At 40.1% G+C, this 20,002-nt stretch overlaps 1 protein-coding gene across 8 annotated transcripts in view; it reads left to right on the forward strand.

Annotated features, from left to right (window-relative positions):
• Positions 1-20,002, forward strand: part of FTO (FTO alpha-ketoglutarate dependent dioxygenase) — a 421,101-nt gene that overhangs the window by 373,758 nt on the left and 27,341 nt on the right. The window contains exon 9 of one of the 8 annotated variants that reach the window (XM_007474864.3): positions 2,704-10,304. The exons of 6 other annotated variants lie outside the window; for them this stretch is intronic. In XM_007474864.3, the coding sequence (XP_007474926.1) occupies positions 2,704-2,797 (94 nt within the window). In that variant the 3' untranslated portion in view covers positions 2,798-10,304. One more of the 8 variants, XM_007474867.3, reaches the window with a different exon arrangement.

The following is a 20,002-nucleotide window of genomic DNA, read 5'->3' on the forward strand; positions in this document are numbered from 1 at the left end:
TAAAAGCTCAGTTGTATGCAATGGTTAAGAGCCATTCCAGTGGGGCTCGTCACGAGCAATAACAGTGCATTACTGTGGCTTGTGCTGTAGTTGGCCGTTTCGAAGATAATTAGATTTGATGTCAACATTTCTTTATCACCTGCATCCTTTTGTGCATCTGCGTGTCAAGTTGTTATTTCCGGATTTATTAGCACCCTCAGAGCTACTATCTATCTGTCAGCCTGTGTGCTGTTTGTGTTGACAGTTGTAAAGTTAATTACTAGTACTAATGAGCATCGGGCTTTTGGTGGACATGGCATTTTGGACATTTAAAACTATAATTAGATTTTTTTTCCTTGTGTAGCGGCTCAGTATAAAAAAATAAAAATAAATAAATAAAAAACCCTTTCCCCATTCCATTTTGACACATTCTCTGTGCAGTCATCTTATCTTTTATTCAAAGACTCCAAAAAATTCAGTTCTGTTTATTTTTAAACTAGACTTCCCTTCCATTGCAAACACCATGAATAATTTCTTTTGTTCCCTACCCTTCTTCTCACTTAACAATGTGGCCATCTCACAAGGCTAGGAGAAGGAAAGACAGTATTGATGAAGTAGTTGACAAATTCACTTGTGTTCATTTTTGGTCTCCCCCTACCTCATGAGTTGACTTCAACCTCACCCTTTGTTACCCTGAGCTCTTTAGGAAGCCTAGTGGATACAACTAAATGATGCGGCCTCTAAAAGGAGAATGGTTAAAATAAAAAGGAAAAACATGGCTCTTAAGATAGATCTTCCCCATACATAACTATGCCTTCAGTGAAGACTAACAGAATCCCCAGATGTAAGTTTTAGAATCACAGAAAATAGTTATCTACAAAGTCAGGCTTGCTCATTTGTATCTCTTTTCTCACTGATAGAAAAATGCTGGTTTTAGTATAATGGCAATTATCTGTGGCATGTACTTTATGGAAGTATTTTGTTTGTTCTATTGCTACAGCTAAGTACCACTCCCTTGCTGGTATTCATATTTACTTTCTATTTATCATTATCTGCCATTTTGCTAAATAACTATTTTTCCTAGACATAAATCATCTATAAAAATACTCTGGCTCAGAGAAAATTTCACCCTGGCACTGCAATGATGAGATAACCATTTTCATCTCTTGTTGAAGCATTGAGATTTATTGGCTTTCGATGGACAGCAGACCGGGCATCACTCTCTCCTAAACAGACTCCCACTTGCATTTATTCTCATTGCATTTACTGATGCACAATGGAGCGCTCTGAATCCCTGGAGGGTCCATTCCCAGTCTGGGTGGGGTGGGAAACGTCAGTGTTATTACTTTATATTAGATAAGGGAAGGACACACAAAGAAACATGCCGTGATTCCGATGATTTTTTATTTCCGTTTAGCAGTGATGACAGAATGTCATAGTGAAATGACTTCAAAAGTCATTTTTCCCCACTGCCCTGGTTCTGCAGCCTTGTCCCTTGAGGGCACTTCCATTGTACAGTGTTATTAATTCTGCTAACTTTCAGACTTCATTGCTGACAACAGGCCTCTTGGCTTTCGCAGCCTATTACATTAAATTTCCCATCAAACCATGTCAGCCTCTGAGGTCACAGATTCCAAGAGAAGCTTTAGATATTTTGCCATCTGACTTCACGGGCAGGTGTTTTCTAAATTGCTTTTAGGTTTGTTTTTCCAGTGTCAGAAATCAGATTGAACCTATTTAAAAAAACCTCAGACAGTGAGTGCTCATCAGGGTAAGAACAAAGCCATGCCCAGGGGACTGGGTGAATGTGTGTATGTGTCCATATGTGCACACACCCACATTATGGGTGGCTGACCTGTCAAAGAGAAAACGAAAATCTTGCAACTTTACTGCATCATCTCACCATACCTGAGAGTCAGATAGTTCATTAGCTCTACTTTCTGGCACTTACCGAAGCCTCACAGTCCATTGTGACTGCTGGGATTCTTCAGGCTGTGTCCAAACTTGATTTAAGAGGGATCACCAAAACCCTTGGGCTTTAGATAACTATTTTTGTGTGTCCAATGAAATGATATGGAGATGGTTGAGTTAATAATCTCTCATCCTAATATAGATTCCTCCTGTAACAAGTTCCTGATGATAGATGATAATTTAATTTTTGGAGTGATAGTATAGGATTTAAAAAAATATATACATGCCCAAATAGCTGCAGACTTTCCTCCTACCTCATAGGATAGTTGTAACTACCACCACTCCATCACAATTACATTTTTAGAGAGTTTGTGGGGAAAAGAACAGTTAAATGTGAAACAAGCCTTCCTTTAAAAATGAAAAATTAGAGAGTGGTGATATTTCTAAATGACTGACTTATAAAAATGCTTCAGTCACCCTGAAAATACAAAGTGCTCTGCAAATTTTAATTTATTAATACTTAAAGTCATAATATTTCTGTGACCTGTGATAACATGACAATGTTCGAACAACAGAACACCCTTCCCGTTCAGATCTCCAGACTGAAGAAGCCGCAGGACCTCTTAGTACCACCATACCTGGTGGGGGAGGGAAGAAGAAGGATCCCAGCATTATATTTCCTCCTCAATATGGTATCTAAATACCCCAATGCCTCCTAATAAGAGCATGAAACAGGAGCTCAGGCCATCAGCCTCAGAGGAAACTCTTAAGTTCAATGTAGTCCTAGCCCTTTTTTCCTGTTTAATTTTTCAGGCCGAATAGAAAGCTGTTCTCATCTCAACCAATCCTTAGATATCAGTACCTGCAGGAGGGCATGCTGGGCCTGGACAGGACTGGAACAAGATGAGTGAGGAAAGGCAAGGTCCCTCTGTCTCCACCTGCAAGCAGCCACAAGGATAGAGAATCATTTGTGGCACTCTGGGGACAATTTTGTCACCCTGACAGTAATGCTGTTATGCGCCAGCTTGACACACAGGATGAATCCATAAAGACAGATAAGTAACTGTGAAAGTGGCTGGGGATCAGCCCTAGTGCTACCACTCACCTGCAGTGACAAATAGATAGTCATGAAGGATTGGAAATGCTGCCCAACACAGAGATCTGTCAGTGTAAAGATGGAATGCATCCCTGGTGACACGGAAGGATGGAGTCAACATACACACACTCTCTGTCTCTGTCTCTCTCTCCATCTTTCTGTCTTTCTGTCTCTCTGTCTCTGTCTCTCTGTCTCTGTCTCTGACTCTCTCTACACACACACACACACACACACACACACACACACACACACACACACACACACACACACACACACCCCAGGCAGGAGTGTGAGACCGTTAACTTCAGAGCTTTTTTGGGGGAAAGGTTAAGACTTTCTTCACTGCAGTTTGTGCCTGGAGAGGGGTGGGAGTGGGGAGTGGCTTCAGCAGTTTTTCTGTTTCACAGCTGGAATGATGATACCTTGCTCTAGCATGCTTTAAGTGGGAAACCCTGGGGACGTTTAGTTTGGAGAACTATGCTGAGGCCCCTTTTTTTGCTGGGATTTGTTCATACCAATAGAGGTCCCCATCTGCAAATCAAATGAATACAAGTTATGATAGCAAAATATTACTGCTGAGCCCCTGGTGTCTATAGCACCCAGTGAAGGGAAGGCGGAAGTGGAAGGCCTTGTATTTATCTTTTGGGCTAGAAAGGTTTATTTATTATTGCTGGGTGGGGAGTCTGTTTTTCTTCAATGAAAGAATTTCTGAGGACTGGGTTTTAACAACCCAAGGACCCCACTAGAGCTACTGTTTCCCCTGGTTGTCCAGGACCTGAATGGCATCAGGACCTTCCAATCATGGAAGCACTGTTATTGTTGCCCTCCATCTGCTTTCTTCTTTTTAATTCTCCTTGGAGTCATGAATGCCTGGCCATACCCTATAATCTTCCAGAAAAGTTAGGAAATAGATTTGAGATGAAAAATAAACAGCAGTGATGAGAAGGAACTCACTAACATAGTACTGCAGGGCATCTGGGCAGAAGCCTGACAATTTTGTAGAGTTGGTTTAGTGTTTTTTTTTCTTCTGTTCTGTGGAAAGCATTGGCTCTTTGGCCCTAGAGGGAGAGTAAAAAAAAAAATTCTTTTGGAGAAGGCATCTAAGGGTTTGGGCAAGGTTGAATCCTGAGCTGTTTGCAGTTTGCCAAGGGGCATGCATGAGGTGGGATGTGGGGAGAGACCAAGACTTAAGAGCTGATTACTCAGAGCATCCATCAGTATTTATTAGATAGAGTAGCAGGAAACTGCTGTGGCACTCTAGGAGGAAGCTCATCTGGGGTCCTTGATCTCTGTGAAAAGAACATGTCTTATAAAAGCGATTTCAAGTGAGGCAGAACTTAGGAATCACATGTAGCAATATCTTTGCTTTTTTTGATTGGTCTAGGCCCTTTTCCTGACTGCTGCCCCCCCCCCTTTCCCTTTTCATTCCCTTTTAACCCTAGGGCTCCCTTAATCCACTAGAGAAGCCTCCTCTACCTCTTCTGTATCACTCGAGTCTCCTTTGGTCTGAGGGTTGAACGGAGCCCATCTGTAAGCTCAGGTTTCTCTAGCTTTCCTGTCTGTGTGTTTAAAGGAAGCTTCTTGAGTGCTATCTATTTAAACATTTATTCTCTACTCTCCCTGCAAGCCCTTCCAACTAAGTATCTCCTTAGACACCCTGGGGGCTATTTGCTGCCCTCAAGCTTCTTTATTTTATAATTGACTGAGGGTGTTTTCGAGCATCTCAGTTGTGATGAAAACACTTAAAAAGCCCCAAAGAATCTGGTTCTCAGGTTGACATATTTTGACCCTACCATTCCAACTGTGATTTAAATTCTGAATTTCCAGAAGCTTTATTAAAGATGTCAATTTGTGCACCAGAATGGTAAATGTTTCTGTGAACTTTGACTCTTAAAGGAAACTCTATTTAAAAAAAAAATGTTCCTGATAAATATGTTCCTCATTCTGGGCTAATACTTTCAGGCTGAATGCTTAAATGGGAAAGGGCCGGGTCAGTGCCTGACCCCACTTGCTCCCTCAATCTGGGATCCAGCATTATTTTACAACCTGCGGCATTAGTATTTTATTTTGCCAAGATCTCTTTTGTAATAAGATATAAATCTCCTCGTGCACACCTGATTAAGTAGGGTTGCACATGAATAAAAAGGGCAAGCTGTATGCTATGAAAGGGTTACAGGTGAGCACTTCTGATAACCAGATCTCAGGAGACAGAATGGGGAAGGTCTATGGCTATTTTGATTAACTAGGAGACTGAGTCTACTGTTTCTTCTCAAGACCTTGGGGTGAGCTGGCTATAAAAAGCAGACTGGTGACCTCCACTTCCCTCCTATATTCAGCTCCACCTTTAGGGGTTCCTCTTTTGATCTGCAGGGATTCCCTCTCTTCCCATCCAAGGGAATAAACAAACTGGTGGTAAGGTATCACAAAATCTTAAGATTGAGATCCATGAGGAACTGTCTATCATCAGCCAAGGGTTCTTAACCTGAGATTCAGGAACCTTTTTTTTTTTTAATTCCTCTAAGTATATTTAATATAATTGGTTTTCTGTGTAATCCTATGCATTTAAAAACAATATTCTGAGCAAGGGTCCACAGGCTTCCCCAGACTACCAAAAAGGCCCATGACACACACAAAAAAAGTTAACTCCAGAAGAGACCAACTGTCTCCTTTTACACATAGAAGTTGGAGGCATTGGTACTGGCTGAAGCTGAGATTCCATTCGATTCTGTAGACATTTATTCAGCACCTACTATGTGCCAGGCACTATGATAAGTGCTGGGGATACAAATAAGAAGAAAGCTAGCCACTGCCCTTGAGGAGTTTATCATCTAATGGATAAAGACAATCCGCAAAAGCTAGAAAGAGAGATTAAGGGGCATGGTTTTGATGGGCTCATAAACCAGAATCAGCTGATGGTAAAGAGTTAGCCTCTGAACTCTCCTTAAATGGAAACTGGGGAGGATTTTTTGCTCTGTCTTCCAACTCTCCAATCAGAGATGGGTGAGAATGACTCTTGATGGTTGCTTATATGGTGTGCTTCAGGCTATTACTGCACCCCACCATTGATTAATAAACTGAGCCAAAATTATTGAATAAAAATGCAACTTGTCAGAGATGTGCCACGTGTGATGTCGCACGGTGTTTAGAGCATCAAACCTGGAGTCAGGAAGACTCATCTTTCTGAGTTCAAATCTGGCCTCACCCACTTCTTAGCTGTGTGACCCTGGGCAAGCCATTTAACCCTGTTTGCCTCAGTTCCTCATCTGAAAAATGAGGTGCAGAAGGAAATGGCAAATCACTCCAGTATCTTTGCCAAGGAAACCCCAAATGAAGTCACAAAGAGTCAGACAGGACTGGAATGACTGAACAAGAATTTATCAGAAATGCTATGTGGCAAAATGTGAAGGGTCCTGGCAGAAACTCTTATTAACAGTATCCCCCTGGTTAAATCACCTCAGTGCTCTGAGCCTATTTCCTTGCTTGTGACAATAAATGCTTAAAGCACCTTTTTATTGTCATTTAGTCATTTTCAGTTGTGTCTCTTTATGACCCCATTTGGGGTTTTCTTGGCAAAGATCGTGGAGTACTTACATCAGGATTTTTTTAAACCACAGAAACGTAAGATGGTAGTAGTAGTAGTAGTAGTAGTAGTAGTCAGTAGTAGTAGTAGTAGTAGTAGTAGTAGTAGTAGTAGTAGTAGTAGTAGTAGTAGTAGTAGTAGTAGTAGTAGTAGTAGTAGTTTTTTCCCAGTTTAATTTTAATTTTATTTCATCAATTTAGAACATTATTCTTTGGTTACAAGAATCATATTCTTTCCCTCCCTCTCTTCCACCCACTCTTCCCATAGCCAATGTGCAATTCCAAGTAGTAGTAGTATTTTAAGACCAACTCATGTTGTTTAACTCTACCACTCACTTTCAAGAGATAGAGAGAATGAGTGCTCAAGTGAGGTTTGGGTGCCAGCCTAGCCCATATTAATATTTCCCATTTTCATCTGATGGAAATCTCCCTGAGAGTAGCCAGGTACTTCTTTTCACTTTATCAGCAGATGAACTGAAGATTCTAGAGAGTGTCCAGTAGAGATTTTCCCAGCCTGCTTTGCAGTATTTTTCTCTCCTGTCTATAACTAATGATAGTGAAAACCTTAGGCTCCAGAGACTTTCTCTCTTCATCATATTTCTCCTAGTTTTATGACTTTGTTGAAATTTTGTCTAGCTGGAACCCTTGTCCAAACCATCTTTGGGGAGAAATTGGGAGGGATTGTGATTATGGGAGAGTAGTTAACACCTAGTATATATAAATCACTAGGACAAGAAGGATGAAAGGACATCTCCCTAACCCAAGTGTGAGATTCTCTATGGGAATGAAAAGTCTTTATGGGCTCTGATAGGCTAGGTTGAGTGCCTAATATAGTTCTATACCTGTAATAAGTATTTGGACATTTTTTGTTGTTGATAATAAGAGAAAGAATGGTGGAAGGTAGGGTTTTCTAACCTAGAGTTTATTGATAAATTTCAGCAAGTTTGTGAATTTGGATAGGGAAAAAAATTACATCTTTATTTCATTGATTGGTTTCTTTTAAAATCTTCTGCATTTTACTTTATTTAAAAATATTATTCTAAAAAGGTGTGTAGAGGCATCATCAGATTGCCAAATTGAGTTCATGACACAAAAGTTAAGAGCCCCTGGTTTAAAGGAGAAACCTTAAGCTACTTATGGAGAGAAATATATATCAAATATATCAACAAAAGCTCATTGAACAGTAAGGTCATAGATCTAGAGTTAGAAGGAACCTAAAGTTTTCTAATCCTACCCCTTAATTTTGAAGATGAAGTTAACTGTCACTTAGTAAGAGGCTATGATTCACAAACAGTACTTTGGTAACACTTTTTCTACCCTAATACACTATCATTAATGATTCCTATGATAACTGAGGTGGAAAGGACCTCAACTATCATCCAATCCCCCTGCTCCTAAAGATGAAGAAACTAAGGCATGTAGAAATTAAGTGTCCTATCCAAGGCCCCATAGTCAGGAGACTTGGAGCTAGAATCCCTGTCCCTTGATTGCTAATTTGCTGTTATTTGCATCATTCCACACATGTTCCTAAGTGAATGCACAGGACAGTGGCACTTAGCTCTAGAGTCTAGTAAACTCTGTGAGGGGAGGAGCAATTTCACAGTTGTTTTATCTGGCCCATACATTGTTCCTTGTAGGGTAGCTATTCCACAAATTTATTTTTGGACTGAATGGAGGAGGCACTAAGGGTTCAAAAAGATCTCTATGAAGACGGATATTGAATGAATAAGAAAGCCATTTCTGTGGACTGTTAGTAGGCAGGGAGTTAGAATATAGAAATAGCATCCTTCTACAGGAAGTCCTTGGATGATGGAGGGAAGCAACTGAACATCATTGTGGGCTGCATTTGCAAAGGTCAAGCTTTAATTACATGCATAGTTAAATGGAAATACTATGTAGAGGTCGTAGTCATATTTCTTTTGCCTTCATTAATGTTATTGCTTTGCTTCTTTCTCTCTCCCTGGATTTTTAATTGAAAGTTCCTATAGTATATTATAAAATAGTATTTATTTTTAATTGTTTTGTTTCCCCCTTCTGATTGAAGTTGTTTTTTTAAAGAACGGGTTTTTAAACTTCACATAGACATTTTATGCTAATTTCTTTTAAACCCTCCAACTTTCATAGTCTTATCTCCTAATTCTTTTGATTAAAACACAAGCAAAAACCATCCAACGTGAACAGGTTGAATACCACATCTGTGCAGAAGATAGCTGCACACTTATTTATGACTCAAAGAAATGGAGCCTAAATCAAGCTAGCTATTGCTGTAGAGTGGATAAGCGGCCATTATGAATTATCCTTAATTATAGTGATTTCCTAAACTAATAAACCTGCTAAATCTTTATTGCAAAGGTTAGTTTACGCAGTGCATATAAAATCCGCATGTGCTCCGCATCAGCCACCAGCTGTCTGACAGTGTGTTGCTATTGCAGTGAGTGTTCACATAAATTTTATGTTGGTTATATTAACAGTCAGTCCATATCACTACCCACAGATGCCAGTAGACATAAAAATTGCTCTCTAGTGAGCCTAAATATCCCTAGAAGCTAGTTGTGTCTAATGTTCCATGTAGTATTTGTACGTGAAAGCACCAGATTGAAGAGTTATTTACAGATGAATATTTCAATCCAGTTAGTTCATATTGGCCTACTTAGCCTTCTTTGCTGGTTTATTTGTATGCTAAATAATTCACCAAAGGTTCTTGTTTACTTTCAATAGTAGTTTCTATGAAATGCAAACAAGGGAGCCAACTTTAGGTGTTCAAAAGGCTAAACAGCTCTGTGTTTAAATGCAGGTCAGAGCTGCAAATGCAGTCTCTCACAGATGGGCTGTCACTCAGTTGTACACATTTTGCCTCCCCCCCCCCCTTTCCTTTAGCTATAACTGGGGCTTGCTGCTTTCATAGGAATTTTTGGCAAGACCAGAATATTTTTATTCTAAATTTATCTTTCCTATACACAGCTATGTGCTGCCTTCAGCTTTCACAATTAGCTGCACTGACCTGGCAGCTCAAAACACGGCTCAGGTTTTGGAGATGTTTCCCAACAATCCTCTGGGCTGACAACAGCGCCAGTCCAGGCCCTGCCCCCTTAAATACGCTTGTCATCCCCCTCCACACACACACACCTCCCCCTTATATTTTGTGGTGAATTTCCCTAACGTGTAATTTGCATAGACGACTAGGATTTTTTTCCCACATTGAAGCACAGCCTCTTTGGGAAGCCTTGAACCACTCCAGTCTCCACTACAAGAGGGAGAGGAGCAGGAACCTGGTTGTTTTAATGAATCCCCAGGGATTATACTCACCCAGAGGTGGGAGCAGAGCCTATTTTTCTGAAATTTGACAGGCACATGGATATATTGTTCAAGAGGTTGGCTATTCGCTATTGCCCATTTTATATGTGAAAATACCCAGGTGCACCCAGGTTCTACACCTGTCTGCCATCTAAAAACATTTGCCCCTAAAGGGATTAGAAAATAGCCTCTTTCATTTTCAACCTCGATCTGCCAGGATCATAAGAGAGTTCAATAGCAGTGCTAACTTTTTATTTAATAATATTGATTTTATCATTTTTACTACTTACAATGGGGATTGGTAGGCTGATACTTATTTGACCTCCCTTTGTGCACAGCCGTAGAGTGCTCCGTTATAGCTATTGACAGATCTCTCTTTTCCCACTTCTCTACCAGCAGCCCATTTCACCAAATAATATTGAGATGCAGTAACTGCTCCCTGTTATTGATTTCAGATTGTATTCATCACACCCTTCTCAGGACCAGTCAAGCAGCCGCAACAGCAGCCCCTGCAGTACTGTAAACTCTTGATTGCTGCAGGCAAAAGTATCATTTCCACCTTCAGAGAAGGAATATCAGCCATATATATTTCCTTTAAAATTGCCCAGGATAATGGATGCCTTTTTGATCTAGATTTTTCTGTATATGTAATTAAACTGATCTCCTTGGCTTAATGTTGGGTTCCTAGTGTAATTTTTTCAAAGCATGTTCAAAGATCCTTGTGCAGATGGCCTTAGAACTTGCCATAGAAATCTTGATTACCTTTTAAGCTTCAGGGACTTCAGGTTTAGTACACACCCAGGGGCCCCACAGACTCTCTGTTTTTCATTCAGTTAGGGTCAGGTCCATTGGCCTTTCCTTTGAAAAGTTCTGCATTTTGCCAATGTAGAATTACTGAACATGGCCAGTTGTTTTTAAGACACCTGGTGATTTTGTGGCCATTGACTTTTAGAATGATCTGTGTGAACTGGGGCAAGTTACTGAAGCTCTTCAGACCTCAGTTTCCTTACCTTTAAAATGATGGGATTGAACAAGATGGCCTTTTGTAGGTCCTTTCCAACACCAGTTGCTATGATTACAGAGAGCCATCTCAATCAAAGGGATTTGGGCCAGGCTTTAACACACTGCATGTGTGGTTCAAGAGTCCTAGAGTGAGGAAAGTGAGCAGAGGGTACATGGAGAGCTTCATGGGCACACTTAGAGAAAAGAAACCTGGTCTATAAACATGAATGAATAACCAGTATTGAAATGTGTTAATTGTCCTTGCTAGATTCTGCCCTTCAGTAATATGTATGCAGTTTACTTGAGTGAGCTGTATTCAGTAGCCAATTATACCCCATTATCCTCCTGCACCCTGTGGAAGGGGCTGCCTCTGGAGAGAGTTGGCTCCCTCTCACTAAGAGGTCTCCCAAGGAAGGCTGGATGATGACTTATAAAGGGGTTTCATACACAAGGAAGAGTTGGAATAGATGATTTCAGAGAGCTCTTCCAAACCTAGGATTCTGGCATGCTTTGATTCTGTAACTGCCCCTATCCACTCCCACAATGGAAAGCTCCAACAAGGACCCTTTGAGTCCACTGATTTGGTCAAAGATTTAGTGCTGCAGTCATCCAAAGCTTGCAGTTCTACAGTCAGAAATAGTGCATGATTCTGTGGCTGATACTGAATTCTTCCCTGCAGGCGGCCATCTTCAAGGCAGAAAGACAGTGCACAAAATGCAGCTAAATTAGAAAGACTTTACACAGTTACCAGAACTGGCTTAATGAGAGACAGTGAACATTTTTCAGGCTACTGAACTTCTGAAATATGACAATCCGAGCAAATGAAATCATGGTATCTTTCATTGTAGTTTAATTGGACTCAAACCTGGCAACAGGGGCTGTTGAAAGCTATGTTCAAGGGAGATGGACACGAATCCTGCAACAGCTAATCCACCTCCATGCAAGGCATCTTAAAACTGCCCAAGCAGTGCCGAACAATTCCACGCTGCTCTCAGGACCAACTCTCATCGGTTGAGAGAGAAGGAGCTGCTGTGAATAAAGAAGAGATTACAAGGCAGGCCAGATTCCGGCATTATGAATGGCATACCTGTCACCCCTGGTTATGCACTGCCTCATGGCAGCTTGTACAGGCCAATTTATTAAAGAGCAGAGAGAAGTGAAACAAACTTAGCCCCTTCTCTCTCTGCCTGAGAGTGTCAAGACATCATTGTCAAGGAGCCCTGTTAACAGAAGAGTGAGGATGAGCTGAGCATAAACACTAACAAGGGAAGAACTAAACACATTCCCCTTCTCCCCCCCAACTCTGTTGAGTGAAGTTAAATGGGGATCTCAGCTGAATAACCCCCAAAGCAGAAGATGGGGTCCTGTCAGGCTAGAAACAATGAAGGTAGAATCAACATTAAAGAAAGAGTTGGGGGCATCTACTCAATTTGCTACTGATAGGAGAGGAGCTTTTACTTTAAGAAATGAACCACCCTGGGGTACACAAGTCTGTAGGCTGAAGGGACTTTAAAATATTTAGAGAGGCACATCTCATTCTCCTTTCTTTGTTGCCGTTCCACTTGAGAAGTTCTCTGAGTTGGAAATGCTTACTTTTTTCTATCCCTCCCCGTTCTGTTAGCATCCTTGATGGCAGGTTAAAAGTCATCCTTGACCGCTTGGGTCCATGTTTACTGGTATTATGATGCTTTAGTTTTAGCTGGCAATACTCGGAAGATGTACAAATTGGGTACACACATGTAACAGGCCATCTTAGCCATTGATTTTTGAAGGTTCATTAGATAAATGCTGACATCACAGATTGATGTCTCTTTAAACCAGTACCTAGTGCAAGACCATCAGGGGAATCAAAAATATTGACTTAACATGTTTGTGCAGAAGGCCCACTGGAGAATTCCCTTGCATTAATGGGATCCATCAATTTAGGTGTTCTTTAATTATTCTAATTCTGCACTTCACAGTTGGAAAAGGGACTTGTCATCTGAGCAGTTCGCATTGAGGGGTAGGGGTAGAATGCTGCCCCTACTTTGGGAAATGAGGTCTAGATTCAGACACACACGTCTATTTTTCATCACTGCATTTTGACCTGCTGTTCAGTAATTAAAATTTTTTGATTATAGACTAATTTTCCCATAGAGTGCAGTGGTGGAATTGACAGGGGACTGATTAATGGGCAGACACTGGGGCCATGAGACTGCTTGGTTGCTTTCGAGTAGAAGGCATGCCGGCAAAATAAAGTTGATGGTTTTGTTTGTGTTTAACCCTTCACCTTGGCACTATCAATAGATTGAAGACATCATTTGTATCTGCAAGTGTTTCTTTAATTAAGACCTCCTAAAAATCTTTCCTATTGATTCATTCCATTATCCTATTGATTAACTGCAGTGGATCATGTATTTGCTCTTAGTGGAAGGCAACAGTTTCAGCCGCCTGTCATTACCCACCTAAGTAGACTATAAGCAGCATCCAGTGCCCAGGGCTGCCAGTGTCTTGTGTTCTAATGAGCCACTAGCAATGATTCCTTGTACTTCAGGGAGGGAAGAAGTTTTTCCCTACTAAAGGAGAGGCCAGGCCTAAAACTCACCTTCCAGTTAATCTCACAGTGATACTTGAGGACATTGGCAGTCTTGAAAGGAAAATCATACTTAATATTTGAATGTGGAAATTAGAAGTTTCCACACAGAAACAAACCTATGAACCCACATGAGAGAGTCTGATTCAGGGCCTCTTTCATTTTCCTGATGTCCAGAACTGTGCCCCAACCCTCAGCCACCTTTTCAACCATACCAGCAGCTAGGGCACTGATTGTATCTGATTCACTTTATAGAGTTGGAATCATCTTGGTTTTCTTCAGTGCATGCCATGATAGACAGTTCTGAAAATTCTCTATATCTAAACTGAGATACTCATGAACTGAAGGGACTTTTAAATTGAAATTTATGAAACTGGAGGAGGGGGTGTTCTTCCTCAATACTATCCTGCTGAAAGTTCTTTCCTAGATGAAGTTTGAAGGAACGATATGAATGAAAAGGTACATATTAAGGATATACTATTACAAGGATGCAAATATAAAAATGAGTTAATCCCTTCTCTTGAGGAGCTCACATTTTAATGGTCAAAAATGACATATATAAAGATAGCTACAATTCAGATGGACCCAATAGTTCTTTTAGTACAATGGTGAAGCAGATAGTAATACATCTTCTTTAGTGTCAATTACATCAAAAGAATAATATCTGTGTCTGATGTTGAGCCATCCGATGATTCCAAGGACTTCGGTGGTGAGAACTTTCCTTTCTAGGTCTTTAGGAACTGTGGCTGCTGAAGAAATGGGAGGGGGCTTCAAAATCTGTAGAAGTAGTAAACCAGTGGTCAGTCAGGGTAGGGGAATAGAAGGGAATACTTTCTCTTGGGCATAAGATCTCAGGCTGTCTCCATTTGGATCTGAGAGGAGGTAGTGGTCAAGATGGTTGATGTTGGCTTGAATGTTCTGGCACATGTTATCCCCCCAGCTGTACCCTATCTCTCCATATTGTTCCATCCAAGTTAACTTGACCACCCCATTTATGCCTATTAGTCTATTAGGTGTTGTTATTATTATATAGAGACTACTAGTCTATTAAGTATTGGTGGTGGCAGAGATCGTGAGCCTCTTCTTCAAAAGGTTTACTTGTGAAAAAAGTACCTTCTTAGGAGTAGCCTGAAGTCTATGACCTCCACAATGGTGGTTGCATCATCTTTAGCAGATAGAATTAAGGAGAGGAGAAGGAATTGAGGAAACAGTAATTAATTTGAGGAGGGAGAAATATTCCTATCCCCTTCCTGCACCCCTCCCCACTGTTCAGACACTTGGAGTGATAAACCAGATTAATTTTCACTATTGGAGAGGAAAATCATAAGGCTTTCTACATTCTTGATTGAAATATTTCACAGAAGAAAGGCCATAATAGTCTTCATTTTTCACATAGAGTTCTTGCCTGAGATTTCCAGGAGACTGTACATAATGCGTCTGGTCCTTGAGTAAATGCCAATGACTCCTTTGTTGTCATTGAGACAGGGAGTCTCAGAAATTCCTCATTGTGGAGAGAAAACAGCTCTTCTTTTTTGACATTTGTATTTAAAATAACAACTTCCCCAGTTGAGGTAGTTTAGAATTAAAACCCAGTGCAGACTCTGTGTTTAGTTTAGTTCCTATTTCATCTATAGGGCATTATGAAATTGTACTAAGCCAAATATTCAACTTTACCTTGGCTCCAAAAGTCACGTTGTTGGGTGCTCTCTATCCTCTTCAGTGAGTTAGAGCCAAAAAAAAAGGACCCAAAAAACAAATAGCTGCTTTTCTTAGCATTTCTCAAACAAGGGCCTGACCACCCTAACTTCTCTTATAAACCTTTAATATGCTTTTCACCACATTTGATCACATATCCTCATGAAGATTCCTTAAACTCTTATCATGAACAGGAGGAGCCAGTGTAGAAGTTAATATTTCAGCCTCAAGTTGAAACATCAGAAAATATGGAGAGCAATGTTATATAGAATAAATCTTTGTGGTGTTCTTATGCCCATATTAAATTGATGTTTGATTACTTGAATATTCCCATGCAAGTTTATTAATATTTTTTTATTTTGAAATAATTGGTTAATTTACTTCTGATAAAAAAAAGATATATGAAGGAATCTGACAGTGTCAATCCTACTAAGTTAACTCTCCCCAGACACTATCAGCATTTTATTACAATTGTCAAAAAAAAAAGAAAAACCACACCAAACACCAACAATTTTATTGTTTTGATTATTGAGATCCAGCCACAGATCAACTAAGCAATTAAAATCTCCAAATAACATTCCCTGAATTGTCAAACAAAGGAGGAGTTCCCAATGGAAAGGATTTTTGAAGAGAGAGCTCTCTCTCTCTCTCTCACTCTCTGTAACTGCTCTGCCAGTAAATGGTTGCACTAATTGGAATATACAGAAATATTTTACCAGTTTAACAATGCATGACACCCTAATAAGATTGCGATGACAAGCTTTTCTTTATATGCAAGGTGATGTTACTGCATGCTTAGAATATACATGGGCTCATATGTCTTTTTATGACAGGAGTTATAAATGAATTTTTGGAAGGAATTAAATAATGTCTGCTTGACTAAACTCTTTCAAGTAGATGAAATTATATTCTTGAAAATGAAAAAAAAACTAAAAACAAACCTTGCGTTGCTATTATTTACTGGATTTGGAGCAATATGTTGGTATGGAACCTTAGACTTGAATGAAAAAAAGGATAAATTCTATTTGCATACGAAATGCCTTGCCAATGACTTCTCAGAGGCAATTCTTCCCTTTCCCAGCTCCAAGCCCAAACCCTCTTGCCAAAGGTAGGTGGGAGGCGTGTGGAACTAGAACTGTTAATGACAATTTTCCAAGTCACCGAGGAGAGGACTTCACATCAATATACCTCTCCTGCTAATCTATATACTCTGGAGGTGGTGAGCTCTGGCAGTGTTTTGATGGTTTTATGATGGCTTGTGTATATTTACAATGTGTTTAAAATATTCCTTTTAATTATCATTTGAGTGACAATGCTTAATCTTTAGATCTTTATCAGCACCCCCTGGTGATGTATGTTTGTTAAATTACTAAAAGAGGAAATTTAGCCAAGCCAGAACTTTATGCTGGTAATGAGGCTAAGGAGTAGATGATTAACCTGCTTAACTCCACTTTATAGGGATAAAGGAGACATTTTTCTTTTTAGAAAAATCCTTCCAGGTGACTTTGATAGCCTCTGATTTCTTCAAAGGAAGACTTGAAAAATTGTCGAAGAGTAGGAATTGGCACCAAACAAATGCCACAGCAGAAGCTTGTACAAAAGAGATCATTTTGCATTTTGAATACTTTGACCCTGGACTTCCTGATTCTCTCTCTCTCTCTCTCTCTCTCTCTCTCTCTCTCTCTCTCTCTCTCTCTCTCTCTCTCTCTCTCTCTCTCTCTCTCTCTCTCTCTCTCTCTCTCTCTCTCTCTCTCTCTCTCTCTCTCCCTCTCTCTCCCTCTCCCTCTATCTCTCCACTTCTCTCTCTCTCTCAACAAAGCACACTACTTCTGAGAGGTTCAACTCAATTGGAAAGCCTGTGTGTATAGGGCTGAGAATGTGGCACAGTTCTGCTGTGGTCAGTGGAAAGAGCTCAGCTAAGTGCAGACAGGTTCTTCATTAGGTTGGCCCAGAGGCTGATGATTTTTATTGGCTGCAGTAACTCTGAAGGACCATCTACTAAATTTGCTCTGGGGTTATCATCAGCATCAATTACTAGTTCTGCTGCATCTGTGATCTGCCACTTAGTACCCAAATGCTGTATGAAATTACAGAACCTGGAGGAAGCTGAGTGGTGCAGGGGCTAGAGCCCTGGCAATCCCTGGAGTCTGGAAGACTTGAGTTCAAAAGCAGCCTTAGGCAAGTCATTTAACCTCTATTTGTTTCTGTTTTCTCTTTGGTAAAATGGAAGTAATAATAGCACCTATCTCTGAAAATTGTTGTAAGGATCAAATGAGATGATTTTTGTAAAGTGCTTAGTTCAGTGCCTGAGGCATAGTATATACCAAATAAAGACTGTTATTGTTATTGTTACTGTTGTTCTGATTGGACTGAAGACAGCAGGCCTTCTGGACTTATTTTCCTCTACAAACATGCTGTGCATGTCTGTCTCTTTGCGTGTAAACAAATCAGAATGATTTTACATGAAATTCTATGAAGTTGGTATTATCAGGTGCTAAAAACTTTTAAGACCATAAGGACTATATCCAGATAATCAGGACAGAATTGTTATCTTCGGCCAGGAAAGATGTCCACTTTAATAGGTGTGTAAGGGGGGCAACTGGGTAGCCCAGTGGATTGAGAGTCAGGCCTAGAGATGGGAGGTCCTAGGTTCAAATCTGGCCTCAGACACTTCCCAGCTATGTGACCCTGGACAAGTCACTTGACCCCCATTGCCTAGCCCTTACCACTCTTCTGCCTTGGAACCAATACACAGTATTGATTGCTAGGTGGAAGGTAAGGGTTTAAGAAAAAGAAATAAATAAAAGGTGTGTAAGAATAACTTCAAAGATCCTTTCAGAAGTATTGTTCTCTAGCAGGAAAGAGAGACAGACCTGGGGTATTATATTCATATCACAAATGAAGAAACTGAGGAACATGAAGGCTAAACACTTAGAGAGGTAGAATTCATTAGGAAACTCTTTCCTCACTGATTTATTTTTTATTTCTAGTCTTCCTTGTTTCTAATATGACAAACCAGAATTTTAGACCGGGTCAAAAGGATGAACAAGTATTGGTGACTGAATAGACAGTACACCAATCCTGAAGTGATGAGAAAGTTAATGAACATAAGAACAAATCTTTGAGACATCCCTTTTTTCTGGATCCTAGGCACTTAACAGCGTGTAGTACATAGCATGTGCTTAATTAATGCTTTTTCTTTTTATTCATTCATTCATCCAGACATAAGTATGAACCTTCTTGAAACAACACACATAAAGTAGGAAATATCAAATATTGTAGATTATCTTACATGGAAAAAACAATAATCACATGCTGAGAAACTGGTCACATAACTCAATGTTTTCATTGGCAACAAAGAGCTGAAAACCAGAAGTTTTGCTACTGGCCAAAAAGATTAATTACTGGAGTCAAGAATACCAGCACATCCCTTGAGTGACTATCAGACAATGTGGCATCAAATAAGGCAGCAAGTTCCTGACTAAAATGTGAATCACTAGAACAGTGACAATGGGGCAGCAAATTCCTGACTCATGGTTTTATATCTTATGTATAAAAAAATCTCTATTCTAGAGCTTAGCATCGTTTTTAGTGGCAGTTCAATGCTATCCTCAATCAGGAGACCTAATCCTCAGATATTTACTAGCTATAATAAGTATATAAGCTATAAGTACTTCTTATACTTACTATCTATATGACTTTGAATCACTTAAATATTCTCAGCAACAGTTGCTGAATCTATAAGATGGGGATAATTATAGCATCCACCTCCCAGGATTGTTGTGATAATAGTGATGAGAAGGGGCAACTGGGTGGCACAGTGGATAGAGAGCCAGGCCTAGAGAGGGGAGGTCCTGGGTTCAAATTTGACAGACAGCTCCTAACTGTGTGACCCTGGGCAAGTTACTTAACCCCAATTGCTGAGCCCTTATTGCTCCTCAGCTTTGGAACTAATACTTACTAAAAACACCTACTGAATTGTATCAGAGAATTTTCACAACTCAAAGTTTTCATTGGCAACAAAGAACTGAAAGCTAGAAATTCTGCTGCTGGCCAAAAAAAGATCAATTACTAAATTCAAGAATGCTGGCACCTGAGGGCAGCTAGGTAGCTTAGTGGATTGAGAGCCAAGCCCAGAGATGGGAGGTCCTGGGTTCAAATATGACCTCAGACACTTCCTAGCTGTGTGACCCTGGACAAGTCACTTGACCTCCATTGCCTAGCCCTTACCTCTCTTCTGCCTTAGAACTAATACACAGTATTGATTCTAAGATGGAAGGTAAGGGTTTTTAAAAAATAGTGATGAGAATAGCTAACATTTTACAGCACTTGAAGATTTGCAAAATGTTTTATATCTATTTGATCCTCTCAACAATTCTGTAAGGGAGATGCTATTATGATCACCATCTTAGAGGTGAAGAAATGGACACTGAGATTAAGTAAGTTATCCATGATCGTACAACTACTTTCTGGGGCAAGATTTGAGCTTAGATCTTCCTGACTCTATCTACTATCAGGGCCACCTAGAGAACTAGAGAACACCTAGAAACTAGTACTAAAATAGTGAATAAACGAATCCTCTTCAATGATAACAGCATTCAATTAAATAACATTCACTAAATACCTATTTTATACAAAGCAGGATATTTATAGGATGGAAGTTGGGAAATTATCCAAGTGACTGCTGTTTGAAAATCCAGGATATCCTAAGTAGAATATACCAAAGCAACTCTTGAGAATCCCAGGAACAAAATCTAATTCTGCTGAGTGGTGTAATGCCAGGAAGCTCCACCAAGGAAAGTCATCTTGGATGGGGCCCAAAGCATCCTACTTTTGCAACAGAGGCAACCTAGGATCACAGAATATAGAGCTGG

The sequence above is a fragment of the Monodelphis domestica genome, chromosome 1 (genome assembly GCF_027887165.1).
Source record: "Monodelphis domestica isolate mMonDom1 chromosome 1, mMonDom1.pri, whole genome shotgun sequence".
Lineage (NCBI taxonomy): Eukaryota > Metazoa > Chordata > Mammalia > Didelphimorphia > Didelphidae > Monodelphis > Monodelphis domestica.